The sequence below is a fragment of the Dendrobium catenatum genome, unplaced genomic scaffold (assembly GCF_001605985.2).
Source record: "Dendrobium catenatum unplaced genomic scaffold, ASM160598v2 fragScaff_scaffold_631, whole genome shotgun sequence".
Classification (NCBI taxonomy): domain Eukaryota; kingdom Viridiplantae; phylum Streptophyta; class Magnoliopsida; order Asparagales; family Orchidaceae; genus Dendrobium; species Dendrobium catenatum.
In genome coordinates, this window is record NW_021319093.1 from 107,475 (window position 1) to 133,762 (window position 26,288).

The 26,288-nt window shown below is 36.3% G+C and overlaps 1 protein-coding gene across 2 annotated transcripts in view; it reads left to right on the plus strand.

Annotated features, from left to right (window-relative positions):
* The window catches only part of LOC110102955 (probable LRR receptor-like serine/threonine-protein kinase At1g63430), a 29,206-nt gene extending 3,718 nt beyond the window's left edge, over window positions 1-25,488 (plus strand). For both annotated transcript variants that reach the window (XM_020831478.2, XM_028695407.1), the window contains 6 exons: window positions 9,472-9,708; window positions 9,803-10,008; window positions 10,085-10,217; window positions 10,306-10,463; window positions 17,567-17,779; window positions 25,039-25,488. In XM_020831478.2, coding sequence (XP_020687137.2) covers window positions 9,472-9,708; window positions 9,803-10,008; window positions 10,085-10,217; window positions 10,306-10,463; window positions 17,567-17,779; window positions 25,039-25,287 — 1,196 coding nt within the window. In that variant the 3' untranslated portion in view covers window positions 25,288-25,488. The remainder of the gene's footprint in view (window positions 1-9,471; window positions 9,709-9,802; window positions 10,009-10,084; window positions 10,218-10,305; window positions 10,464-17,566; window positions 17,780-25,038) is intronic.
* Window positions 25,489-26,288: the final 800 nt, after the last annotated feature.

Below are 26,288 nucleotides of genomic sequence, written 5' to 3' on the forward strand. Positions count from 1 at the left end.
ATTGGGAAGAGGAGAGATTTATGTTTGGCTGTGGGTAAGGTTTTACTACTTAGTTTGTTCTTACAACTCATACATATACTTAATAATTTCAGCGTTGCTAGCTGTGTAGATCGAGGTGATGGAATAGAGTTAAAAAATTGTGAAAATGACTTTAGGGGTTATATCAATGCCCTATATAATCTTAGATTTTCTTTAATTAAAAGATTATACAAAAAGTTACTTAATATATGCAAGTAATACGTGCCGAATGCAAATAATATAGTGCTAGAATAGAGTATCGATCCCAAATGATAATATTTACATGCAAATCTAGTAATGTCTAACTATAAGTACTCACAATATAATACTCAATAAAATAAGTTTTGATGGAAATTTAATCACATTAGTTAAAAGTTAAAAAAAAAATAAAATGAAAGCTAGTTAGATAAAATGTTTTGGATTGATGGAATGAAATACCATATATTTTTATAAATCGATTCTATTGTTTATATTGATGTTTATTCAGAGCATATCATCATCGACTACTCAGTCAAATCGTGAATGACAAAGGACAGATAATCTATCACCCTATAAAAATCTTAGAAGAGTGAGCAAACCAATTACTGTTAACCTCCTCGGTATTAATTCATCTCTATAAATTGATTTTTCAATGTCAGCAATTATGTCTATGCTTTCGCAACTCATATCAAATTCATATATCTGGTTTGTCTGCTTTTCTATTCCTAAAGGCTCCACATTACACTTGATATCAACTACACTATACTAGTCATATGGTGCATTAATGAAGATATGGCAACATTAAAAAAATATCATTAAATTATTGAAATGAAGATAATTCATTAATATTCATATCCTTTACATCATCAATCAAAAACTAGAGAATTTAGTCAAACGTGAGAACATGTGAAGCAACTCATTTTCATTAATTCACAAATTAAAGAAAGCATAAAAGAATAAGATATATCGGATGGGTTGAATGATTTCCTCTACACTTCCTTTGAATTTACCGGAATTGCTTCCAAAATATTGAAACCAACAATCTTATGAGTGGATCTAGTGCTGCTCTTCAATCTCTTAGTTGTCACTCCTAGAGAGGAATTGCAGAGAAGCACGTGCTGAAGATTGAAATCCACTAGAGTGATTGAACCTCTCTTAACTAATAACAAATGGATTATTTTATAGAAAATATAGAAAGAATTCTGGCACTGCAGCGCTCGAGACACTTGCACCCATAAAATGAATAATTATGTATGTGAGGAATTTCCCTCAGCCGCGGCATTGCTGCGTGGGCCTGCTGTTTAGTGAATAGTCAGCGTCGCTTCGCTGGTAGCTCATTCCTAACGGTTATAACTGTAGCGCTGTTGGCGCTGCTGAAATTGAGCACTGCGACATCCATGTGGTCACTCCCTTGGCTTGGCGGCACTAGAAATGGATGTAGCGGTGTTGTGGTAGAGGATTGGGCATTGCAGCATTAACTCCTCCGATGCTGTTCAACAGAGACTGGGCCTGTCAGTTCATATCTGGGTGCTCCGACAGTGTTTCATGATGGTGGTCACTACGGTGTAATGTCTAATGCCGTGGCATTGTACTATCTTAAATTTTTGCATATTTCTTGCATTTTCTCTACACAGCAACACTACTAAAAACAATTTTCACTACACAATTTAACATATAAATATACATTATTTACACTCATCATTTTCTTGAAGAATAATATATAGTCCCTTGGTCTATCGATAACCATTGAATAGCATAACCTTTGGAATCTTTCATATCAAAGCTCTAGGGCGTCTTCTTTAGCCCATATAGAACTTTTTTTTAAACCTACACACTTTGTCCCCCTATGATTTTTTTCTTGGATCTGGTGAATCTCTAAATAAAATATTTCTTCCTTCCAACTCCTCGTGTAGGAATGCATCTTTGTGGACATCCAGTTGTTCCATATGATGTTATACTTAGTTGCTAGTGAGACGCAAGATCCTCACAGTATTCATTTGCCACAGGTGCAAAAGTTTTCCTGGTAGTCCCTGTCCATACGGCTGCTCCTTTGCTACCACGAGTCTTTACTTAATACATTTCCAGTGTACCATAAGCTTTGTATTTCACAGTTGCACGTAGACCCTTGAAAAAAATTTTTTTTTTCCCTCCCTAGCTGATCGGGATCTTCCCATGCATTATTCTTCTCCAAGGCCCAACATTTCATCTTTCAATGACACTTTTTCAATTTCATCAGATAAGGTCTCGAAAATATTATTAGGAATATGAATATCATTTAGTGTGTCCAGAAAATTTGTGTGAAGGTGAAAGTTATAGAAGGATACATTGGTTATGGGGGTACAGAGATGATTTTTTGGTGACTTGTGTTTACCGCCTCAATTTTAGGAAACGGTTAAATTCTTGGATTTATTCTGAAACTAGTTGGATTTGTAACGTCTAGAATAATTCTTTTACCAACCTCATGTTATCTATATAATAGCTTTGTCCATTCCCATGACGCCTTTTTAATTGTCCACATTTATTGAGCCATCAACAACTTTTGATTCTAGCATACCCTTGTCATCCTTAGCGCGAAATGAGAGGAAATGATTTATTTAACGAAGTTGTCTCCTCTTATGCCAAGGAACTTAATCTCTAACTTGATCAAACTCATTTATCCATCAAGGAATCATATATTTTATCTTTCTCAATAAAGTTTTTCAGGATATAAGCATTTTTAATGACATTTGTTTGTCTCTATGCATCTGTAATTATCAAGTTATTGCCAAGAGCTTTTGCAGAGAGTGGCATATTCCCACCACAGTCTTCTTCCTTATTTTGTGGCGATTCCGCTACCTTGACTAATCTCCAAAAACTTTGAGCAGCATCCAAGATTTGAGAATATTTGTCCTTCAGGCGGCTCCTATTATGTCCATTTCGCGAATAAGGAAAATCAATGTATTACTAATTTTTTTGCGCCATGGAATTTCACAACATTTACATAATTATGGAGCCTGCTTCATCCATGCCCAAAATTAATGATCTCCTTTTTTAGTTCAAACCGCAAGGTGGGATTCATCTTTCCTTTCATTCAAATAGTCTTACAATTGGGAACCACTTTTAAAATAGTTTCTTCCCATTTAAGCGATAGGAAATATTGCATAATTGGAGATATACTTTCCTTGGTGCATTATGTAGAGTCCTTATATTGGTCAAAGCTTTGGGAGGAATTAGCTTCAAACATTGTGGTGGCAAAAGGTAGGCAATCAAGGTTGTGTTTGTTCCATAGACTAGTAGAAAAAATAAGTGAAGGCAACTAATAAAGGCACGACAGAAAATTAAAAATTTTGTTTTAAAGGCTGCGGCAGGCTTCAGGGATCACAGAAAGGCTCAAACTTCAACCACCTTCCTCCTCTTACTTGATCCATCCAGACACACGTAAGAGAAGAAACTCTAAATCAGAAGCTCACAGAAGAGGTCATATGCTCGGTCTCCATTGCGACCTCTTTCGTACTCGGATCCCCAGGCCTTACACGCTGGACGCAGAAGGCCTCTGCCCGCTCGAATTCCCAACACTCGATCGGTCTTAGTCATACCCATGGAAAGGGCAGGAAGACTTTTGCTCCCTCCAATTCTTCTCTTTACTTGTTCGACCCAAGTAGGCACGTACGAGAGATACTCAATCTCCTCTTCTTCTGGCCGCAAGCACGAAAAGAGTGACGAGAGCAGTTTAGACTGCTCGACTCTCGCTTGATCTCGAACGGCATGAAGGTCGCTTGCTCCTCTCGTACTTCCCTTCGATCCATATATCCTATAGCGTCTGTGCAATGAAGTCGGGGGCGTGGCTAGGTTAGTGGTGTGGTAGGGAATCTTGGCCTTGATACCTTGTTAAATTCGAGAATTCTGTGGGGAATGCTTATTTTATTGTACAAATATGTCCTATTTATAGATCTAATCACAAGATATCTTATAAGAAACAATAATTATAGAATCATGCAATAATTGCCCTGATATATCTTCTAAATCAGCCACATAAATATGGAAGGAGACCAACGTGTCCACGTGCAGCTTACGGATCCTCATCCTAGCTGTGATCAAGGTGCATGGACGGTTGGATTTACACATGTTTGAAGATAAATTGACTACAAATAGATTTAGGTTAATTTATGTGTAAATACTGAAAAGTTCAAAAGCACCTGTTAGCAAGTTGAATAGAAATTAATGTCAAAGGATTAGGAATGAAAGATTATAATAAGATTTTTAAGGATGAAGTTATTTTAGATTTAAAACCTCGACATCATTCTAAATAAAGATGAATAGAAAATGAGGATTATCATCAATCTAAATAGTTAGGAAAAGGGCTGATGAGATGGGAGCTGTAGAATTAGAAAACTTGAGCAAAATATTTAGAGATTTAACACTAATAAATAAATTGGATCGCCCCAATTGTCTCAAAACAATTGCTATCCAGAAAGTAAAGGGCATAAGGGAAGCTAATAGTAAGTTTTATGCAAGAAGAAATACATGATGCATATTCACAATATGGATATTCCCAGGGAAAAAATACTCAAGACTTGACAAACTAAAAAATAAATTGACGCTATGGAACCATTTTTTTCGACTTCCTAAATATTTTAAAGCTCAACATACAAGAATAGCATGTCACAAGTGCTTAAATGAACATGATCTAGTGATTGTAACTATCAATGAGAATGTAATCTTAATCCATTGTATCAATTTAGCCAATTATGTGGTTTATATCAAATTAACGGTGTGCAATTAATGACTTTTTGGCATTTTTGCATGCTAGCTTAACGCAGGGCTCTCACAAATGAGGAGTTATATAAGCCCGCAGGCTGTACTTATTTCACAAATTGCCCACTTTGGAGTAAAATCTTCTGTAAGATAAACTGCACCAGAACGTTCAATTCCTGATAAGGAAAATGGAGGATGCAAATTCTGTTATGCAAATACCTAGGCTACTTGCAAATACCCCAAAGAAATTTTCAATACGTCTAAACCAGGACAGCTGTGCATCCTTCAACCCATCCTATCACTAGAAGAAATTTGCTTATGTTACTGAACAGAACATAAAGGCATCACTAGTTATGATAAAAAAAAAATGGTTTAAGTCACAATGAAGGTGCTCAATGGTTCCATTAGATGCATAATCAAAAACAAGCATCCTAGAAAATGGGGTTGTTTTGCTGCAATAGCAAGTAATTTGCCGTATTTCTCATGATTTAGCCTAGCCATATCACCAGCTGCAGTACAAAATTTTTAGGCTTACAAATAGCCTTTATATCATATATAATTCCCAAAATATTAGACCTAAATACTTATTATCGAAAATACATTCAAGATAGTCTGTCCATTGGTCTTTTCACCGATGCATAGAGGATATTACGCAATTTCAGGCCCATTCATATAGTGCCTTTATAAGAACACTGGTCAGGAAGAAGATCCAATAATGTTACTGAAGTCTTCACAAGCTAGTTCACAGTTCTTCCCGGCTGAAACTCCTTACATCCTTGAGCATCTCACACTAGAAAAGCATTAGTTTTCTATAATGATGAGCGTCACCAAAACTATATAAAAGAAGGAGTGATTTCAAAAATCACTTAAGGTTGCTACCACCTATTGATATATGAAATGATCCCTCAGTTTGTATTTCTTCCATGAATTGAATGTAGGCTTTCGCTTGCATTTATGTATCCGTGGCTACTACTGTGAGGAAAAAGGGACATTGGTAACAACCTTCCAATATAAGAAGGCCATTTTTGGGTTGTTGTAGCTTTTCGGTGCTTAAGGTTCTTTACTTGATTGTCTAGACGTCCATTGGCTTGCTCCCTGTCTTTTCGGGAAACCGCCTATGATAAATAACACAAGTATTTGAGGAACAACATGGAATGAAGCCACCATGGAAGAATTATTTTACTTTCTTTTAATTTAAAGCTTAATATTCTTTAAATAATTCTAATTTTTAAATGATGAAAATAAGCTGCTATATGGAAAGACATAAGAAAAATAATGCAATAAGTCAGCAAATTTCAATCATATATTCATTTAGCTTATCTTTGTTTACCACATATATAGATGGAGTAATCAAGACTTCAAATGTCATTTCAGGAAACTGTTAATTTCAACAGAAAAATCAACCAAAATGGGGCCATTATCTGCCAAATCACTGCTTCAATGAAAAACTTTCTACCTATAAAACCTTGTCAAAAATGATTTTCGTCAAATCACAATCCACAAAAAAAAAATCAGGCACTATTAGGCGAAACATACAACTGATTTTTTCTAGTGGACCATAACCAACAATTTATGGAAAATTGACATATCGACAGATTTTTGCGGATGTTTCTTCAAAAATCCACAACTATTTTTTATTTACAGCAACTTATCTGGTGAAGTCGATTTTATAAGCTTTCCTCATAACATACAACTTTAAATAGAATAAATATTAAAGACAATAAAGTATAACACAATTACACGAAAAATTATTTAAATAACTTTATAGCCTATTTCAAATTAGCATATGTTTGCTTTACAATAGTCCCACTCATGTCTCATCTTCGTCACTCTCTTCTTTACCTTCTTCATCTTCATTCACACTCTTCCCTCAATCTTTATCATACTCTATATTTTCCTCAATAACTCTATCAATGCTCTTCAAATTCACTATCCAACACCTATGTAAATTAGTTATTGGATCTACATCACTAATAGGTTGATTAGATTCTGACATCTCTTTTTGAAGAACAGCGCCTATAATAGTTTATCATTAAATACTCTTGGGCTTAGTCAAAATCTTTATCGGACCATTTACTTCTGATCTATTTGATCTGCTTGCAGTTCAACTAGGACCAAGGAGGGTTTGAGCAGCTAGCTGTGAGAAGGTTTCGGCAGCATACAGCAGGACCAGGGAGGAGTTCAAGGAAGGGTGAAGTGGAACTTCAACATTTTTAGAGCAGAGTCTTCTTGGGTACCCATACCACACCCCACTCAATGTACCCCCATACTCAATGGGTATGGTCGCCACTAGCCTTGTGGGTGGATATGGGTGGGTCTCAACATCGGGGGATAAAATCGATTTACAAATGCTAATCACCGTATATCTTCATACTTACTGTAATCCTCCTAAATACGTGTCGGCTCACTTACCAGTTGCGACTAACGGTAAATTCCTATCTGCGGCTTGAAGTTTGCAATCAGAGGCAAAATGCGCACGCCTCAAGGTCATCAAGTCCCGTGACAGATTGCATTAAAAATCATGGAAGCTGGTGGGTATAGGCTGGATATGGCATCCCAAAGTCGTCATGGGTGGGCAAAGCCAGTCGAAGTAAAGCATGCATACCAATGGGTAACCAACTTGAGGACCCATGTAGGGCTTTGTTTTAGAGCCTCGCTCCAATGAGAAGGATTCAAAGAAGGCATTATTTATTCTTATTCGTAGGCATAAATATGAAAAATAGAGTAAAATGGGGCATTTTATCACAATGCAAGTTTTGTCAAGGGGTGGTTATTAATACAAGCCGATCAAACTTAAAAAGGATACGATGGTAATTCCCAGATTCTCTATGGAGGAATGTTAACATTCATGACCATCAGATTTTGTCCTTGACTATAAAGTATGCAGATAAAGGTTCAAAAATCGGACCTAAATCATGATTTTTTTGGACCGATTCACATCCACAATTATGAATCAATTAACTGACTCAAATGAACAGGGGGAACACATATTGGAACAAGGATTAGCTTTACTAAGGATACTTCTATGCTGGTGAAGTTCTAGCTCTATTGGGTGCTCAGAAGTAGGAGAAGTTAGAAAAAATTAAGAGTCCAAGGCTCTGCGTAAGTTCCAAGGGCTGCTGCGTAAGTTTCCAAGGGCTTCTGCGTAAGCAAGGAGCGATTAGAGAAGTGGGAAGAGAGAACCGATGGTAATAGAGTTTTTTCAGGGTTAGGTTAAGAGTGAGGTGATAAGAGCTTGTGGTGGTTGGGATCAATTTCTTCTCAAGAATTTCCAATGAATTCCTAAGTCCGAAGTGCAGGAGGTGGCATAAAATGGTAAAAAGGCTAAGCTCAAGTTGGGTTTGGGTGGTTGAAAGTACTAACAGCAATCTAGAGAAGAGAAAGAACACCCCATCCATATATCATCTTTTACATGGATGACTGCTAGGCGCCCACAACATATTGCCTCTAACCTTTTATCTGATTTAAACATGATGGTGTTAAGATGACAACTAGGCAGTACATCCCAGTGATAAACTGAAGGTGCAGACTAACCAATTATTATAAGTTCAACACTAATTCCTAACAAAAGGGCCATATAAAAATTTTCTAAAAATTGAAGAATACATTTGATGAATATCCCTTTGTAACATGAGTAATCAAAACCAGTACCCCAATATTCTTATCTTGTCATGTCACATACTCTAAAAGCAAAGTGAACGCTTCAAGAATGCTATACACTCTTTATTATATTAAATCCAGTTTGCAAAGTTCACAAACATAGAAGTGATATGCCATCAAAGATTATCTTGATCGGCACGGAATCTCGATGCAAAATCAAGTTGAGAAACCTTTGAAATTAAAATCTGGGGACCGATCCGAACCTCATTTAACCAGTCGATTGAACGTGCTCGGAAATAGCGAAAACCCAACGACACCAAATTCGACTCAATCCAAGCCTAAATGAGTCCAAATCAGGGACCCGAAGCACTGTATGGAAGGTTCAGAGACACAATTTAGATTACCCAACAATTCAAAAACATTACGTGCTTATAGTCGAATCGACGGCTCGACGAGACGAATCCAACGAGCTCAGATCGTGAATTCCGATATCCGTTAAGACTTTCAAATGTCTGACGACGATCCACAATCAAGGGATCATATCGGTCATCCATCCAACCACCACCATTGTCCCTTGATCTTCTCACCCAATTTACGGGTCATGTCCTCCAGAAATCTATAAATAGACATTATCTTCTCTTGAAAGGGGGACCGAAGCAAGAAGAGAAGAAGAAGAGAGAAGACAAAGTCTTATTACTCCATTCATATATGTGGTAAACAAAATAAGCTAAATGAATATATGATTGAATTTGCTGACTTATTTCATTATTTTTCTTTTATGTCTTTCCATATTAGCAAGCTTATTGTTCATCATTTAGAAATTAGAATTTTTATTTATAAGAATATAAGCTTAAATTAAAAGAAATTAAAATAATTCTTCCATGGTGGCTCATTCATGTTGTCCTCAAATGACTTGTGTTTATTTATCATAGGCGGTTTCCCGAAAAGACAGGGAGCAGCCAATGGGACGTCATTATTTTTCTTTTATGTCTTTCCATATTAGCAAGCTTATTGTTCATCATTTAGAAATTAGAATTTTTATTTATAAGAATATAAGCTTAAATTAAAAGAAATTAAAATAATTCTTCCATGGTGGCTCATTCATGTTGTCCTCAAATGACTTGTGTTTATTTATCATAGGCGGTTTCCCGAAAAGACAGGGAGCAGCCAATGGGACGTCTAGACAATCAAGTAAAGAACCTAAGCACCGAAAGCTACAACAACCAAAATGGCTTCTTATATTGGAAGGTTGTACAATGTCCCTTTTTTCCATCACAGTAGTAGCCACTGTATACATTAAATGCAAGCGAAAGCCATACATTCAATTGCCATGGAGGAGAAATACAAACTGGAGGGATCATATCACTATATCAATAGGTGGTAGCAACCTTAAGTTGAATTTTGAAATACACTCCTCTTTTCATTATAGCTTTGTGTGACGCTCATCATTATAGAACTAATGCTTTTCTAGATGGTGAGATGCTCAAGGATGTAAGTAGTTTCAGCCGGGAAGAACTTGAACTAGCTTGTGAAGACTTCAGTAACATTATTGGATCTTCTCCTGACAGTGTTGTCTATAAAGGCACTATGATGAATGGGCCTGAAATTGCTGTAATATCTCTATGCATCTTGAAAGACCAATGGACAGACTATCTTGAATTGTATTTTCATAATAAGGTATTAGGTCTTAAATATTTTGGGAATTTATATGATACTAAAGGCTATTGTGTTAACCTAAAAATTTGTACTGCAGCTGGTGGATATGGCTAGGCTAAATCATGAGAATACGGCAAAATTACTTGGCTATTGCAAGCAAAACAACCCATTTTCTAGGATGCTTGTTTTTGATTATGCATCTAATGGAACGCTATATGAGCACCTTCATTGTGAGTTAGAACCATTTTTTTTTTTTTTTATCATAACTAGTGATGCCTTTATGTTCTGTCAGTAACATAAGCAATTTCTCTAGTGTAGATGGTGAAGGATGCCAGCTGTCCTGGTTTAGACGTATGAAAATTTCTTTGGGTATTGCAAGTAGCCTGAGGTATTTGCATACAGAATTGCATCCTCCATTTTCCTTATCAGAATTGAACTCTGGTGCAGTTTATCTTACAGAAGATTTTACTCCAAAGGTGGGCAAATTTGTGATAAGTACAGCCTGCGGGCTTATATAACTCCTCATTTGTGAGAGCCCTGCCGTAAGCTAGACATGCAAAAATGCCAAAAAGTCATTAATTGCACACCGTTTAATTTGATATAACCACATAATTGGCTAAATTGGATACAATGATTAAGATTGACATCTCATTGATAGTTACAATCACTAGTATTCATGTTCATTTAAGCACTTGTGAACATGCTATCTTGTATGTTGAGCTTTAAAATATTAGAAGGTTGAAAAAAATGTTCATGAGCAGTCAATTTATTTTTTAGTTTGTCAAGTTTGAGTATTTTTTTCCCTGAAATTATCCATATTGTGAATATTGCATCATGTATTTCTTCTTGCATAAAACTTACTATTAGCTTCCTTATGCCCTTTTACTTTCTGATAGCATGTTTTGAGTACAATTTGGTGGCGATCATTTATTTATTTAGTTTAATCCTAAAATATTTTGCTCAAGGTTTTCTAATCTACAGCTCCCATCATCATCAGCCTTTTCCTAACTATTTAGGATTGATGTATAATCCTCATTTTCTATTCATCTTTATTGAATGATGTCTGAGGTTTTAAATCTAAAATAACTTCTATCCTTAAAATCTTAGTTATAATCTTTTCATTCCTAATCCTTTGACATTAATTTTATCAACTTGTCTAACAGGTGCATTTTGAACTTTTCATTATACACATAAATTACCTAAATCTATTTTTAGTCACTTTATCTTCAATACATGTGTTAAATCCCAACCGTCCATTGGCACTTGATCACAGCTAGGATGAGGATCCGTGAGAGGCTCACTTGGATCACGTTGGTCTCCTTCCATATTTATGTGGCTGATTTAGTAAGGATTATATCAGGGCAATTATGCATGATTCTATAATTATTTGTTTCTTTATTAAGATATCTTGTATAGATCCATAAATAGGGACATATTTGTGCAATAAAATTAAGTATTTCCCTCACAGATTCTCTGAATTTAACAAGGTATCAGAGCCAGATTCCCACCACCGACCTTCATTGCCGGGATCGCTAGGATATATGGATCGAAGGAAGTAGAGAGGAGCAAGCGACCTTCATTGCTGTTGGAGATCAAGCGAGAGTCGAGCAGTCTAAACTGCTCGTGCCCTCTTTTTCGTGCTTGCGGCCAGAAGAAGCGGAGATGAGTATTCTCTCGTACGTGCCTACTTGGGGGTCGAACAAGTAAAGGAGAAGAATGGAGGGAGCAAAGCTCTTCCTGCGTATGACTAAGACTGATCGAGTGTTTGGGAATTTCGAGCGGAGCAGAGGCCTTCTGCGTGTAAGCCTGGGGATGATCCGAGTACAAAAGAGGATCGGCAATGGAGCCGAGCATATGACCTCTTCCTGTGAGCTTCTGGATTTAGAGTTTCTTCTCTTACGTGTGTCTGGATGGATCAAGTAAGAGGAGGCAGGTGGTTGAAGTTTGGAGCCTCTTGTGCATCCCTGAAGCCTGCCGCAGCCTTAAAACAAAATTTTTATTTTGCTGTCGTGCCTTTATTATTGTCCTTCACTTATTTTTTCTACTAGTTCTATAACAAACACAACCTTTATTGCTACCTTTGCCACCACAATGTTTGAAGCTAATTCCTCCCAAAGCTTTGACCATATAGAGGACTCTATGATGCACCAAGGAAGAGTATATCTCCAAATTATGCAATTGTCCTATCGCTTAAATGGGAAGAACTATTTAAAGTGGTCCCAATTTGTGAAGACCTATTTGAAAGTGAAAGGAAAGATGAATCACCACCTTGCGGTTGAACTAAAAGAAGGAGATCATAATTTTTGGGCATGGGATGAAGCGGGCTCCATAATTATGTCATGGTTGTGAAATTCCATGACTCAAAAAATTAGTAATACTTTTATGTTCCTTTATTCTGCAAAGGACATATAGATGCCGCAAGGACAAATATTCTCAAAAGCTTGGGATGCTGCTCAAATTTTTGAGATTAAGGTCAAGGTAGGATGCACAAAATAAGGAAGTAAGACTGTGGTGGAATATGCCACTCTCCTGCAAAGCTTGTGGCAATAACTTGATAATTGCAGATGCATAGAGACAAAATGTCCATAAAATGCTATTATCCTGAAAAACTTTATTGAGAAAGATAAAATATATGATTTTCTTGATGGATTAAATGAGGAGTTTGATCAGGTTAGAGATAAATCCTTGGCAAAGAGGAGACACCTTCGTTAAATGAAATCATTTCTCTCATTCGCGCTAAGGATGACGAGGGGTATGCTAGAATCAAAGGTTGTTGATGGCTCAATAATGGTGACAATTAAAAAGGCGTCATGGAATGACAAAGCTATCATAGATAACATGAGGTTTGGAAAAGAATATTCTAGACGTACAAATCCAAACTATGTTTCAGAATAAATCCAAGAATTTGAACCGTTTCCTAAAATTGAGGTAAACACAAGTTCACCAAAAAATATCTCTTGTACCCCATAACCAACTTTGTATCCTTCTATAACTTCTCACCTTCACACAAAATTTTCTGGACACTCTAAATGATATTCATATTCCTAATAATATTTTCGAGACCTTATCTGATGAAAATTAAAAAAGTGCCATGAAAGATGAAATGTGGGCCTTGGAGAAGAATAATGCATGGGAGATCACCGATCAGCTGGTAGGGAAAAATTCAATCTGCTGCAACTGTGAAATACAAAGCTTATGGTACACTGGAAATGTATAAGTAAAGACTGGTAGCAAGAAGAGGCAAGCCGTATGACATGACTACCAGGAAACTTTTGCACCTGTGGCCAAGATTAATACTGTGAGGATCTTGCTCTCACTAGCAACTAATTATAACTATCATATGGAACAACTGGATGTCAAAAATGCATCCCTACACGGGGAGTTGGAGGAAGAAATATTTATAGAGATTTCACCAAGATCCAAGAAAAAATCTAGGGGTGACAAAGTGTGTAGGTTAAAAAAAGTTCTATATGGGCTAAAGAAGACGCCTAGAGCTTGATATGAAAGATTCTCAAAGGTTATGCTATTCAATGGTTATCGATAGAGCCAAGGGGACTATATATTATTCTTCAAGCATAATGATGAGTGTAAATAATGTTATATTTTATATGTTAAATTGTTAGTGAAATTGTTTTGTTTTAGTTGTGCTTGTGTAGGAAAATGTAAGAAATATGCAAAAATTTTAAGTATGGTACAATGCCACGGCATTAGACATTACACCGTAGTGACACCATCATTGACACTGTCGGAGCACCCAATATAGACATGACAGTGCCCAGTCTCTGTTTAACAGCATCGGAGGAGTTAATGCTGCAATGCCCAATCTCCGTCTACACAACACCGCTACACCAATTTCTAGTGCCGCCAAGCCAAGGGAGTGCCACATGGATGTCGCAGTGCTCAACTGTCAGCAGCGCCGCAGCGCTACATTTATAACCGTTCAGGACATGAGCTACCAGCGAAGCGACGCGACTATTCACTAAACAGCAGGCCCACGCAGCAAGTGCCGCGGTTGAGGAAATCCTTCAGCGATACGATATTAGTTCATTTTATGGGTGCAAGTGTCTCGAGCGCTGCAGTGCCAGAATTCGTTTTCTATATTTTTCTATAAATAATCCATTTGTTATGTTAGTAAGAGAGTTCAATCACTTAGTTGATTTCAATCTTCAGAGTGCTTCTCTGCAATTTTCTTAGGAGTGACAACTAAGAGAATTAAGAGAGCACTAGATCCACTTCATAAGATTGTTTGGTCAATATTTGTGGAAGCAATTCCGTAAATTCAAGGAGTGTAGAGGAGATCATTGAACCCATCCGATTATATCTTATTCTTTTATGCTTTCTTTATTTTGTGTAATTAATGAAAATGAGTTTGCTTCACATGTTCTTCACGTTTGACTAAATTCTCTAGTTTTTGATTGATGATGTAAATGGAATATGGATATTAATGAATTCTCTTCATCAATAATTTAATGATATTTTTAATGTGCCATATCTTCATTTAATGCACATAGTGACTATATGTGTAGTTAATATCAAGTGTAATATGGAGCCTAGGAATAGGAAAGCAGACACAACCAGATATATTGAATTGATATGATGCGAGCATAGACATAATGCTTGACATAAATCAAATTTATAGAGATGAATTATACCGAGGAGGTTTTAACAGTACATGGTTTGCTCACTCTTCTAAGATTTTTATAGGGTGATAGATTATTTGTCCTTTGTCTATTCACGTTTGACTGAGTAGTCGATGATGCATATGCTCTGAATAGCATCAATATAAAATAGAATCATTATAAAATATATTGTATTTTCATTCCATCAATCAAAAACATTTTATCTAACTAGTTTTTCATTTTAATTTTTTTTTTAATTTTAAACTAAGTGATTAAATTTCCATCAAAACTTATTTTTATTGAGTATTATAATTGTAGTAATTATAGTAGACATTACTAGTATTTGCATGTAAATATTATTCATTGTGGGATCGATACTCTATTCTATCACTATATTATTTGATTCGGCACGTATACTTGCATATATTAAGTAAACTTTTTATAATTTTTATATTAAAGAAAATCTAAGCATTATATAGGGATTGATATAACCCTAAATCATTTTTCACAATTTTTTAACTTATTCCACCATCCTCATCACACAGCTAGCAACCTGAAATTATTAAGTATAGGTGTGAGTTTGTAAGAACAAACTAAGTAGGTAAAACCTTACCAAGCAAAACATAAATGGCAAGGCATCATATAAAGTATGAGCAAAAAGAGGGATACAATAGAAAAATAAACACTATATTATAATAGCTTCAAAGAATGTATGATATGAGATTTTGGATGCATTTAATTTGTTAAAGCTTCTTATATAACATAATTCATAAATAATTACTTGTAACAACTAATAATCATTTCATTAAACTACAAATACATTCATGTATATATAATTATATACGATATTTATACATCCACCAATGACTCATCAGTTATTTTTTATTGATCTTTGTATATCAATAGATGTATATTTATAAATATTTGTAGTCGGTTTACTACAATATCTTACTGGGAAAGGTAAGCACAAATCCCAAGGAAATCCAATGATTTTCTATAGAGTCTTCGCTCTGAGGATCTGTTGGTCTAGTTATCCAATATCCAATAGGGTTAAATACCGACATTTACAAGCATCAAACACTCAAGCTTGTATTATATACATATTGTATTTCAATAATTGTGCTTAAAACGAGTTATTAACACAGTTATATACATTACAAAATTCATATTTATATGGGAGAGAATTATTCAAAGTAGCCAGAATAAAGCATGTGAACTATCTAGGCATTTACATAACAAGTAACATGGTAGAGTTAACTGTAATATCATGTCAAAATGGTCACTTGAAATATTGTGCTATCAATAAATAAAACTTTGAACAAGTAGCAAGGGATGCGCCCCTAGCAAAGAAGGGTACGTTTATCATTTACTCAGTAAGGAGTCACCTACCCATTAGAGACCATAAGTAGTGGAGAATTCCAATCATGATGAAGCTCCTCTCATTCCAGCACATGGCATTCAACATACTCTAAATCAAATGGATGAAGGGGATGATAGCATGATAAGGGGGAAAAGAATGAGATGTATGTGCTTCTTTCCCCTTCAAGAAGGAAACGAAGAAATCCTAAGCAAGGAGGTGAAATCAAGGTATCATCAACCAAGTCGGTCCTTTTTCCATTCAAATATCGTTCTCTACTGCTCGGGTAGTCATAGCCACCAAACTGTGATGCTATCGAGCAAGACCATGGCCACTCGCCTTCCTTTCTATGTGTTACGTGTGATAGGAGGTTGATGCCGAACAACACCTCCTCGATCCTTGCTCACACGTGCTGCATCCGACCTTTGTTTCGAGCTCCCTTTCTCGCCGCCACTCCCCCTCTTTCTTGCGCTCACTCCGATGACCTAAATTTGATCTCCATCTTAAAGGAACAAGATTGCTTGAATAGGAAATCAAATGACGTGAACCAATTTAGCTGACCCGGTGCTGTTCGACTCTGCCCATTCTAGGTTATTACAGTATAGCTTCTCATTGTATTTCTATCTCTAATTTCATAATCACCATCCTCTCATAACCATCATACTAGATCCTATATGCTTGTTTAAATCAACCGTAGTAATTATTCGTTTTTTTTTTCAGCAGGTGTACAATGTAATAATTCATCTAGGTTCCCTAAATTGATTTTTAAACTATATTCTAATCCTACTTGGGAAATATATGCACTAACCACATTCAAAATTTCCTACCCAATAATTATGTTAACAGGAATCACCCTATCACTAACTCTATTGATTTCACAATTTTATCTTCCAACTATTTATCTTTTACTAGTCCAACCCATTCCTATTGTTAGCCTTTAAAATGTACAACTTGTAAACTTCCCCAATATCTTTTGCTTTTTCCCCTTTCCATCCATTTTGTTTCTTGTAAGAAAGTAATATATATGTATTGTCATAGCATCCATCAATCATATCTTTACATCCAGAGTTTTCAAATTCAATTGGCCAAATCTAATCTTAATTTCAGGCCTAGTCAACATTTGCTTACTTTTTACAACAATCAAGTTTATTTATGTCACATGACTTAAAGATGATGTCCTAGCCTACCTTTGTTATCTTTTTGCTACAGTTTAGTTAAATTATGATGCCTTAGTGCGTTACTTATCCTACAATTCACCTGAATCGGACTAGGTTGTGACGTGTTACTTCTTGAGAAATCCCAATTAAGCACTAGCTAAATTCAAATTTGGAGTCATATCATTAGTTTTGACTTGAGTTTTACTACCAACTTTCAACTTAATGTAAACTTTCAATGTTACATTGTTACTCCTCCGGGCTGGGGATTTAATAAAATGCCTTAATAATAAGGTTAAAATGACTAATATCTTTGGTGGCTTAATCTCCTATGATTAGTTGGTGCATTTTTATTAATATATCTCTTATTATTATTATTTTGCAACATCTCCATTAAAGCATGGAAAGATTTAAGGCGGACCTCGTTAATCACACCTTTATTTTTGCAGCTGGTTGATTTTGATAGCTGGCAAATGGTTCTATCAAAATCAGAGAACAATTCTGATCAGATTAGCGGTGGATATTCTTTCAATAGTTTAGTTGGTTCTTCAGAGAGACAACTGGATATTCAGTGCAACACTTACTCATTTGGAGTGCTTTTACTAGAAATAATAAGCAGAAGACATCCTTTCTGCAAAGAGAGAGGATGCTTGGTTGACTGGGTAAGTCATTTCAGCTAATTTATCTTTAGTCAGTAGCACTTGATTACAATTGATTTGTAACAGAACCCCAATGATTTGAGCCGACTATATATATATATATATATCCCAATGAATTTTAGCAAAATATTATTTGGCACTATTGTTTGAATTGATTTAGAGTTCGTTGAAAATCAAATCATATTGAGTCGAGCTTAGCTGGACTCATGTATACTTTCATTTTGAATTGACTTTTGAGTCAAGCTAAACTTTAGTATTTTTGAGACAAAGTTCAACTAGTTTGAACTCAGCTCAAAGTTACCCTTAGTGGTAGAATAACATTTTCAGTTAATTTAAGGCTTGCGCATTTATTGAATGATTGAAAACCCTTATGAACGATTATTTTTATGGATGGTAGCTTCACTCTGATGCACATTGACCGCTCCTTAGTTCCATTTAACTCCAAAAAACCAACAGCATTCTCTCTTTGTAGGAAAGATGCTAAAAATGGTTATTTAATATGGAAAATCATCCAATTTTACTTTTATGCGTTACTAGTGGGAGTAGCATACTAATACGCATTTGTTCTTGCTAATCACATCAGCATTCATGTTTTATGGAAAGTCTTCACTTCTTTGTTTTATGGAAAGTCTTCACTTCTTTGTTACCATCTAGAATTTATTTAATATTTCATCTCATGTTGCTTTTTTAAGAAATGTGAATTATTTGTTTAGAAACTATAGATTAAGGCAAAAATCTTTTTCAATTTTTTATCATTATGTTTTGTTATTATTATGTAATTAATTATTATTATTACTATTATTAGTTATTACACTAATAATAGCAATGGTTATTATTAATAATATAATTAATATTATTATTAATTAGTATTATTATTTGTATTATCATTATTAAGTTAAAAAAGACGAAAAGAAGCAAAATAATAGAAGTTCAAAAAAAGAAAAGAAAAAAAAGGAAAATGACAAAAAAAAGATGAAATAAGACAAAAAATGATAGAGATAAAAAAGGGTAAAAGAAAATTTTATTATGTATTTTGCCGCCACCACCGCCATCAACCGTCGTCATGCAGGTATAATTCCTTAAACTTAAAACACCTCTCTCTTGGCGTTTGCGGCTAGCCGGAGGACCCCATATGCGCGCCCATGTAGCACAGTAGGAGGGAGCCTGGTGTGACGCTTACGACAAGGTGGGTAGGCCCTGTACACGCTCTCATAGTGTGGTGGGGACACTTTTAAGTACCCACATGCGCCTCAGTGTCAGCAGGGAAAGCAATTGCATGTTTTCAAACAAGTATCGTGAAGACACTTAAGCGCTTCGTTGCGTGGCGGGGATTGAAGCAATACGTCCACAGTGTTGCCTGACACCTACATGAAGTGCTCTTGTAGTGTGGAGGGGAAATCCAATTCTCGGATTTCCCCTAAACGTGTGAGACGCCTGAAGGTTGCCGCGGTGAACAGAGGACTTAAATTGAATACTGAGGACCTGAACCTAAACAAAACAGCATGGGACTATACTTGAACAAATATATAAGGCATGAATATGACATAGGGAATTTGAACAATGCAGACAGATAACAAAGCTTGTGAACTAATAAGCAAGGAAATGGGCATTAAATCAATGAATATACGATCACGATGAAAACACAAGCATTAAGTGATAATTATGATCATTCAAAAAAAACAAAAAAAAATCAAATGAAGGACCTATTAGTGGCAAAACATCAACACAACTTACATGTATAAATTAATAAAATTGAAGGAAATATGCAACTCGGTTGCAGCCAACAAAATAGAACCTTGGATGTATGCTATAACCCATACATGAACAATTGCAGCTGGTGTATAATGATCAGATTAATCATATCAACGAATGAGCAAAGATAATTGCAATAACTGCGACATTGTGTTCATGAGTAGAATACAAAAGATATACAATGAGTGTGACAACTTCCTTGTTGTTAATATTCAAACAAATACAATGACTCCCCATAAATGAACATCAACAAGCGTCACAGATAGATATACATGCTGCGACATGCAACAATTGCAAATAAATACCAAGCTCTTATAAGTGATGAGGGTTGATGTGTAACAACAACCTACCCATAGGTAATTGCAAGAAGATTATGACATGGTGATTTACCTACAATCACGCACGAAGAAGGTAACATATAAGCTTCTGGACAAGTACGCGGGCATGCTTGTGAGCGACGATAGTATATAAGCTGTGAATGTGACGACCCCTCTCCAATCAATATCAACTTGCAAGTAAATTCATTGAATATTTACAAGTGAGGAGAGATAACACATAGTGAATGTGATGGACTCCTACAATAACTTCTATGCAGTCAAATGCACTAGCTCATTAGCAAAGAAAACATTGCCTACGAACATAGGCAAGCATCATGCAACAAACACAATAATATCCCTATGATCAATATCAATTAAGTTTGCAAGTAAACATGTCAGTCCATTGTAGACAATTGAGTTTGACGTGCAATGAATGTAGTGTCGACATCCATGTAAGCAAAACAAAGAAGTTATGAAGAAGTTAATTTCCTTGCCATCGATGTCAGTTAATTTACAAACGAACACATACCAAATTCTCGCAAATGATGACGACCAATATACAATGAATATGAAAGACAAGTGGTGAATGTGATTACGCCTTGCCGTCAATGTCAAAGTACAAGTAAATGTACTCAACCCTACAAGCAACAAGAAGGGTATGCAACAAGCTGCAATGCACGTTGCATATTGTATACAAGCATGGTGTGATGGATCTTCTACAAGCATGAAATAGAAGATTGTGACGAATGCAAATGCTTATTAACGATAATGGAAGATGCGTCATATACACAGTAATACATATATGTGGGTGATGACCAATAAGCAGTGGATGCTATAACACCTCGCAATCGATTGCCACTCAATGTCAAACAAATACATTGCTCTCCTGCAAGTGAAGACAAATGACGTGCAACAAATGTAAGCGTCTACGGGCTACTGTAAGAGACTCGCTATATGCATTATATGTCATCCACTAGTAAATATATAAGACCTCCAATAGGTGTCAGCATCTGCAACAGTAGCTGCAGGAGATTTGTTAATGCACGAGAGTCTACCTATCTAAAGCAGCAAACAACTCATAATGTGATGCCACGCCATTGGATCCACAACACTCGTAGAAGCGGACAGAAGGCATCTACAAGTTCTCAAATAAAGTGTTATGCATGTTCAAATGGCAGTCGACCGTACAACTGATCAGAATTAAACATTTTAAAATGCCTCCACACATATATTACAACATGTATACACATAAATACAGAAGTGCACGTGCAAGCGCATAAATATGCAAATAAAAGTGTAAATGCACATGGAAGTATGTAAGCATAATATAAGAAAATGCATGTGTAATTGTATACCTGCATGGGCTCCGACGAGCGTGTCATGTGCGTACATGTAACTTCTGAGGTTGCTGCGTGGGTTAATAAGTGAAATCAAGTTTGAATCCAATTTTTCTATGCGGTTTATTACGAGTTGACACAGTTCGAACTATCGAGCAAATATATGGTCGTGATGTCGAACAGGATATTTGTTTTATATGCTCATTGTGGGCTCCAAAAATTCGGCCCCGTCCTTCGCTGCTTTGGCTTTTTCTTGGGGGGGGGGGTTTAACGGATTAAGTTATGGGATATATTTTGGAAGGAAGATGGATTTGTAGATAAGACACTACCCAGAGATTTCGCCCTCATTTTGCAAGGACTTTATGATCCGAGTTCTGGTTTCCTATAGGCGCAAGCCCCTATAATTAATTGCCCCTCCCAATAACGAGAGAGAACTTTTTATTAAGGCTAGGAGTCAATTAGATACATAAAGATACGTATTATCTGGCATATAGTAGCAGCATTGGGCATATGTATTTGAAGAGTTTGGAGATTTAGAAAATTGATATTTAAAACAGAAACTTCATCATATTCCACTTAAAGCGGATGGTGGGGGAATGGATGATGGACCCGATCAAGATCCCATGGTTCCGTCATCCCGGGCCATCGTGGTCCCTGGTCTATTTAGTCAGAGGAGGTAGTCGACCCAACCTGACAGAAGGATCCTTATCGGCAGCCATGGGTTGCTTCGTCCAAGGGTACCTTGTAGACCCGGGGTGGGTGTTTGTCTAAAGGGACAAATTTGAATCCACCTTAGCTAACAAAGGGCTTTATACCCTATCTATCATATCCTATTGATTAATATCTCAAGGATTTGATGTCGCTAAGGAACGTATTGGCTCTAGCCATAATCGGTATCAGTGGTGCCATTTGGCGGCAAAATCACTCGGTTCAGAGGTCCCCGGGTCATAACCGTTTATCTTACGGTGTAATTTAGTGGTAAAACCTCCGGTTAGAGAACACGTATCACGTCCTTACTAACAGGAGATTGTTTGAGAATGGTTCATAATGATATTTTCGACTAGTTATTTGGCTCTATATGAGCTGAAGTAAATTTTAATTTGTCCATCTTGGCAAACTATGACAGTGGCTGGATGGATTTTTGCTTTAAGTGTTCTATGGTTGGATTTCAATTTTAAATATTTTCAAATTGGGATTTTGATGATTTTTGGATTTCAGAACTTGTGTAGTTTTGGATTTTGATGGGCATTTGGGTGGAGCTTGAAATATTTTGAATTAACCCCTCCGGTTGAGATTTACATTCAACACAGCCATCATTGGGGTGTTTGGGGGCATTTTCATTTATGGACTGAACCTTGTCAACTCGACCATGCTGTTGATCGAGGATCGGGTTTCTCGTAGGCTTTATGTCTTTGTTGGTGAATTTTTATTGTTATAGGCCTTGAAGGCCTAATATGAATGTATTAAGACAAATATATCGGTCGCCACAACCGTATATTTGTTTAATGGTTCAAACCCTATTTACTCCCATTGACCAGCATAGTAGGATCGGGTTCGAGCTTGAATTCACTTATTGACCTGCACAGCATCCCTATATGTCACGTGTGTACTAATAACACGCTCACCAGGGCCCATACGGGTTTTATGATTGCATACCTCCTTTTATGTACCTATGTGTATACATATTATAGTGCATGTGCGGGGATATTTTAGAATATTTGTAAACGCCTTCTGTCTGTTTGCATAGATGTTGTGGATCTAGTGGCATAGCGCAGTAACTTCTGAATAGAGTTGTCAACTGTTTTATACAGGTAGACTGTCGTGCACTAATTATTGCTAGCTTTCTGTATGGGGATTGTAGTGTACTAACGAATCTCCTTCTTTGTCATATAGGTAATTGTGTCCATCATAGTTCTTTGTATTTTGCTTCTAGAACATACATATTGAATGTATAATGGGTCTTCTACAGCAGCTTGTAGGAGCTCATGAAGATTACCGTCAATTTCAATATTCACTGCTTGCAGGTTTGAATGCATTTGTTTATGTCATGAAGTTGATCTTAAAACATTGTTGCATTCATTGTGATGACTATTGATAAGTCATTATGCTCGTTCATTGCATGTCAACTCTTGCTCGTAGAGAAGGAATCTACATTTGCTTAGGCAGATTGCTGTGTGAATAAGAAGTTTTCCATAGTAATTTGTAGGGACTCGCATGTGTTCCAAATATGTGCATTGTGTATGTTTGTAGGAGCCTATATCTATTGTGTATCTTCTGTATTTGCTTGCAGTGGAGTGTTGCATGCGTCGGAAGTCTATGCCTTCTTATCTTTAACTCTCAAGTCAGTTTTCGTATACATGATGAATCTTCTACACTTGTTTATAAATGCTTGCATCCGTTGTATGCAAAGACTATCGTATCTCCCTACACAATTGCATAGAGCGCTATTCAATGCACGGAGTCTTTATGTTCATAGAGGATTGCTCTAGCCATTTGTGTGTCGCGCAGTGTTGGCAAAACACTACAATAATCATTTCCTTTATGCTTATAGTGAATAGGAATATATGCTTGCAAAAAACCCGACTTATGTCGGCAATTAGATAGAGTCGACAAGGTTTGATCAATGAAATGCAATTGTTCATTAATACTCTAATGATGGCCATGTTGATAGAAAATCTCAACTGAAGGAGACCGCAAATATTCAAGCAAATATCACTCAAATGTCCATGAAAATGTAAAATACCAAAACCCAAATATTTATAATCAAACTTAATCATCAAAACACTTAAAGCAAAATATGGACCCTAAACACTTAAACCAAAACCCAACTGATGCATTCCCAAACAGTCTTCTGCCAGCAAAGACATGGCACATGTCCTCTAATCGACATTTTTTCCACCAAATGATACCACAAGTAAACGTTTATGACTAGGGTCATCTGAATCAGGTGGTTTGCTGCCAAATGGTACTACTAAATTACGGTCATGGTCAGAGCCTGTAAGCTCCCCAATGGTACTAAATCCTTGAGATATGAATTAATATAATATAATTGATAGGGCACAAAGCCCCCTGTCAGTTAAGGTGGATTCAAATTTGTCCCCTTAGACAAATATCCATCCCAGGTCTACAAGGTACTTTTGGACGAAGAAACCCATGGATGTCGGCAATGATATTTTTGTCAGGTTGGATCAATTACTTCCTCTGACTAAGTAGACCAGGGATTATGATGGCCCGGGGTGGTGGAACCATGGGATCTTGATCGAGTTGATCGGGTCCATCATCACTCCCCCCATCATCCCCTTTAAGTGCAAGATGGTGAAATTTTTAATTTTAAATATAAAATTCTTCAACGCATGTTACTATTATATGCCATATACATATTGTGTAGCAGATCGACGAAAAGCCTTAATTGGAAGTTCTCTCTCATTATCGGGATGGGTAATTAACTTAGGGGCTTGCACTTATAGGAACCAAAACTCAAATATAAAGTCTTCATAAAATGAGGGTGAAATCTTTGGATAGTGTCTTATTTCAAATCAAATCTGTCTTTTGAAAATTTATCCTAAAACTTAATTCGTTAAAACTCTCCCGAAAGAGAGGGAGACCGAGTCATGAATTTTAAGAGCCCACACAACCTTACTGTTGCACACCTCTACAACACTTAATAACTGATGTGTGTAAGTGTCCATCTTGGTGCCTTCATTTTTTCCTTTTGTGATTATACAACATGTATCTTGTACTAAAGCCCTTGCAATTAGTTGGATCTAAAAAAAAATCTTTCATTTTTTTTGTGTAGATAATTGATTAAAATAACACAAGAATTAACTCATTCAATGTGTTGTCGTGTTTGATGCAGGCTGCAGAGTACCTTCAGAATCCAGACGAGATAGGAAAGCTGGTAGATCCTGAATTAAAGGATGTGAAGGTTGATGATCTTGCTATAATATGCAGTGTGGTTAGTCTCTGCATTGATCCTGATCCCTCAAGAAGACCATCCATGCAAATAATAGCCGCTGTTCTCGAAAATGGAATTGATATTTCCGCAGCTGCCATTCTCAAGGATTCTCCTTTAGCATGGGCAGATCTTGCTTTGGCTTCCTTGTAATTTCTCAGAACATATTATGCTTCACATGCTTGTTCTTTCTTTTTTTTTTTTTATTATTTTTTTATTTAAATTATTGTTATTGCCTTGCTCGTCTGAGTGATGTAGAGGGCGATGCACAGCCGGAGCTCAATTTCCTGTACATTTGATTGACAACGTTTTAGTAGTAAAATACAGCTAAAAATTGATATTGCTTCTGATCTATATTCAGCCGAGTTTCTATGCCCTTTTTGTTTGATGCTTTAATTAACCTTCATGTCAACGGAAAATTATTAGGTCCGGACACCGGACGTAGAGATACGTCCGGACATTCACTAAAAATTTGACACGTGGAGTGCACTTTAGTTGCATTTTTTGTGTGCTTTACTTGCACTTTATTTACGTTTTACCTGCGTTTTAGTTGCGTTTTTTTACTGTGCTTTACATGTGCTTTAATTGCGTTTTTGGTGCGATTGGCTTAAAGTTCTGCGGACACATTAAACATATTGAATATTCACGTGTCGATATTTTATTGACGTCCGGACGTATCTCTACGTCCGGTGTCCGGACCTAATAATTTTCCCATGCCAACAACTTCATTTCTGGACAAGAAATCTAGTGAATTTAGGGTTCGGTTGGAACGGCTTTCTTATAGCTTTTTAAAGCAGCTTTAAGTTTAGTCAAGATTTTCATGGCTTGCAGTTCTCTAACTTTTGCCTTCAAAGCTGTATTAAACTTACCATGGACCAAAGTACATAGTTATCTTTCAAAGTTTGGCTTCAAACTGTACTAATCATTCTCATGCGGTTCCAGATTATTAACAGGATTTAAGATTCCTTGCAATAATAGTTGGTTTTCATGGAGAATGCTGGCTTCAGTGTTCTCATTATAATGCAGTGATTTCTAATTTACAGGTTTGCTGCTAAGCTATCCGAATGCCCCAACTCTCCCTCAAACTTCAAAAGAAAAATTCTTTATATCCCATTGGGTCTAATAATTTTAAAAATTATTAGTTTGCTTGAGAT